We start from the raw sequence: 4,074 nt of genomic DNA, 5'->3' as shown, positions 1-4,074 counted from the left end.
TGATGAAAATCCCCAACATATGTACTGCCCTACTGTATCCGGATCTTGGTGCAAATATCAAAAGGCATTAGCAGAAGGTAAAGAACAAGATTATGTCCATCCTCCAGCAATACCAAAAGCAATTTTTAGATGAAATTGAAGATGTGTTTAAAAAACTATCTGAGCCGGAGCTTCTTAGAAAATATTTAGGTGGATAGACGCAGAATGCTAACATGTCCTTCAATAATGTTTTATGGAACATCGCACCAAAGACTGATTTTGTTGGACTTGAAACATTAGAAATATCAGCATATATAGCGTGCATTATGTTTTCGATTGGCTGGAAAGGATTATTATTTCTCATGTCTAACCTTGATATTGAACCTGGCAAAAATGCATTATCTGCTGCAGTGATAAAGGACCAATTACGTATCAAGGAAGCTGAGAAACAAACAGAAATGAATTCAAAAGAAGCACGAAGATTGAGAAGGCAATTGAATATTCCCACTGCTGATAATGAATATGTCAGTGGCGGATACTGAAATTTTATTTTAATTCTAAGGGGCGTGTATAAAAAGCACAAATACAATATTTTAAATTTTTTAATTGTAATTTTTCATTCTAAGATTATATGTTGTGTTTACAGATTTGGCTTGGCGTATTCAGAGGTCTAATAAGTATTGAGACGCAGTCAGATAATTAAAAGTATTATGAGAAGTTATCAAAAAAGTATTGAACTATACCAGTCGCTATTAGTAGTCTCAGTCAGTGATGAACACAAAAGTTTGCAAAAGTGTAAAAAAGTGAATAATGTGATATATATTGAACAAAAATGTAATATTAATAAAAAAAAAATAGTGAAAATACTTATAACTGTGATATTTAATGTTATTTGACAAAAGTTAATATTGAGATGATTAAGTATTGTTCACTGACCGCAAAATTCAAGAGATCTGAAGCATCGTATTACAACAAATCAATGGTTATTTTGTTCGTTGTGAGTGTTCTCATGGTCCAAGTGTGGGATTTTGAAGAAAAGCTAACCTTAAAAAATTTTATGGAACGATAGTCAAAGTTTTCAATAAAATCAGGAAAAATACAAAAATTTTGACTTTCATTCCATTAAACTTTTTACGGCTAGCTGTTTTTTTTAAATCCCACACTCGGACCAGGAAAACACTCACAACAAACAAAATAACTATTGATTTGTTTTAATATGATGCTCCAGTGCTTTTGAATCCTGCGGTCAGTAAAAAACCAGCATGCTTATTAGCATAGCTATTTTTGAGCATATAAGGCCATAAAAAAAATATTTAAAACTGTTTTTTTTCGTTTTTACTATATATAACATATATTATAATGTATTTTAAACATCTATCAGTTTATTTATTTTTTTTTTCAAATATGACAGTATCATAAACATTATTTTAAGGTGGTTAGGTCCCCTTCTGCTTGATTCCGCGAATACGTACACTGTGGAAAGTTGCTTAAAACAAATTTTCCACTGAAACTCGGATACTAAGCATTCTAGAAACAATGTTAGTTAGAAAAGTTGTAGATCTATGGAAAATGGATATTTGACGATGAAATTACTTCTAACTCAAGTTAACAGCAATAAATCAGTTATTTATTATTAAACTTGCGGCTAAACATTTTACATAAAAAAAGGTAAATATAATAGTTTTAGGTATTTTGAAAACACAACTTTTCATCATGACAAACATTTTTTGGAATGCTTAAACGTAAGACAAAAACGAAAAAACTATTTTTAATACTCATGATAAAAAATAATTCCTTCTCGAATATAATAGACCTTGCTGCAACTGCTTTTATTCACTAAATGCATGGTTATATGTATGTATAATCTGTATCTTAAAATTTGCCATCTTAAGCATTTGCTAATTTGGCACGTAGCTTCCTTCAACATTACGTATTGCTTTAATATCTGAATTGCTTTGACTTCATATATAATTCTATAAAGTTTTTGTACTTTTTTGTTTGATAGATATAATTATTTCGAATCAATTATATATACATAATCAATTATAATTCTACCTCTCTTTTTCTCGCATAGCTATAATTGTTTATATTATATTATTATCTATAGTTGATGGCATGTTATCGGCATGAAAAGAAAATTTGTAAACTCTTCATTTATTATTAAATTTCTTATTCATTTATTGTATTTATTTAGCTTCAAGTATTTTTCTACTGTGCAATCACACTATTATAAATAGGCTTACAGACTGCCATCTAATGGGATGTATACGTTGGTGCCTTACTCGAGAATTAACATTCGTCACGATAACGCGCGCCGATTGCCAAAGAGAAACAAACAGAAAAAGAAACTCTGCAGGTTGGAGTTAAAATTCCTCCTTCTCGTTTTTCTCCGGATATGCTTTATGAAATAACTTAAAATTAAAGTAGTCTATAGTAACAATAACATTCCATAATCATGATGTTTCAAAGAAAAGTTCAACATTTAATTTCTGAGTTATAATGGTAAGGATAGTTCGCGGAACGCAGCTAAAATCACCAGTGATCGGAAAATCGCCATGAAAAAATACACATGCATAATCTTGAACTGAAAATCTTGTCAACAAATTGGTAAAACAAAAACAAGAAAAAAACAAGTCTAGGTATAGATTAAAATGCATCAAACTCCCTGTAGGAGGGGGCTCTGAGAGGGAGGTTGTGGTGGCCTCTGGCTACTTCCCATACGAATCTCAGGAAGAGCCCCCACCAAGGGAGGTACAAGATCTTGTTGAACACTATAGACAGCGAAGCATTCCTCTTATACTGGGATGCGACGCTAATGCTCATCACATAGTTTAGGGCAGTTTGGATACTAACGGCAGAGGCGACGCACTGCTGCAGTATCTGGTAACGACGAGTCTGTATATTATGAACAGGGGCAGAGAACCTACCTTCTGCAATTCGGTTAGAAGTGAGGTGATTGACCTAACTCTGTGTACAGTTGGAATGGAGGGGTGGGTGGGCAGCTGGCGGGTATCTAACGAACCTTCACTGTCCGACCACAGATACATCCAATTCGAATGGAAGGAAAGATGCTCGGAAACAAGAGCCTTTAGGAATCCCAGGAAAACAGACTGGGCGTTCTTTAGGGAAAACCTTAGGAACAAGCTTCAATCCTTCAAACCAAGCTTTGGAACAACGGATGAGCTTGATCATTGGGCATTTGAGCTAGGTGAGATAGTAAACATCTCTTTCCAGAGAAGCTGTCCCTGGACCATCCCAAAGGGAACATGGGGTACCCCATGGTGGAACTGGGAGCTAGAGGATCTGCGACGTGAAACGGGGAGGACCTTTAACAGGGACAAGAATACTCGCAATATTGTCGATTGGCGGATTCTCAGAGAAGCCCAGAGGCTATATAAAAACCGCATCAACGTGGTGAGAATCAAGGGATAGAGGGACTACTGCGAGGATATCGAGCGATATCCTGACGCGGCCAGACTCCTACGGATACTCGCGAAAAATCCTGAGGTATGGCTTGAAGCAATCAGACTGCCTACAGGAGAATACACAACCTCGGAAGAGGAGTGTTTAAAACTACTTCTGGAAGCCAACTTCCCGGGCTTCCGGCTCTCCCATGAGATGGAGAATGAGAGCTCGGGTAGGAATAGGCAGCCGAGGGCGGCATGGGATCTGGCGGCGAAGGTCGTCACACCGGAATAGGTCAAGTGGGCCATAAGGAACTTTCAACCCTTCAAGGCGCCGGGCATCGACGGAATCTACTCGGCATTCCTTCAAGAGGGGCTGGAGGGACTGGTTGGCCCCTTAGTAAAGCTCTTCAGAGCAAGTGTAGCTTTGGCTCATGTACCTGAAATATGGAAAACGGCCAAGGTTGTGTTTATTCCTAAGTTAGGGAAGTCAAGTCACGCCACCGTCAAGGATTATAGACCTATAAGTCTTAACTCCTTTGTGTTCAAGACACTAAAAAGATTGGTGGATAGATTTATTCAAGACGATATACTAACCGTGCTTCCTCTTCACCCTAACCAGCATGCGTACAGGACGAGATTCTCTACAGAGACTGCCTTACACTCGGCGGTTTGGCGCATTGAGGAGTAG

The 4,074-nt window shown here is 36.9% G+C and overlaps 1 protein-coding gene across 1 annotated transcript; it reads left to right on the top strand.

Moving 5' to 3' along the window:
• The first annotated feature begins 212 nt into the window (after positions 1-212).
• On the top strand, positions 213-4,074 carry LOC116415865. Its single transcript, XM_031921409.1, has 4 exons — positions 213-503; positions 2,815-3,393; positions 3,487-3,660; positions 3,715-4,074. The coding sequence occupies exons 1-4, from the start codon at positions 213-215 to the stop codon at positions 4,072-4,074; spliced, it is 1,404 nt and encodes a 467-aa protein (XP_031777269.1).

Source organism: Nasonia vitripennis (genome assembly GCF_009193385.2).
Source record: "Nasonia vitripennis strain AsymCx chromosome 1 unlocalized genomic scaffold, Nvit_psr_1.1 chr1_random0005, whole genome shotgun sequence".
NCBI classification, from domain to species: Eukaryota; Metazoa; Arthropoda; class Insecta; order Hymenoptera; family Pteromalidae; genus Nasonia; species Nasonia vitripennis.
This window is presented reverse-complemented; position numbering and strand designations above follow the sequence as displayed.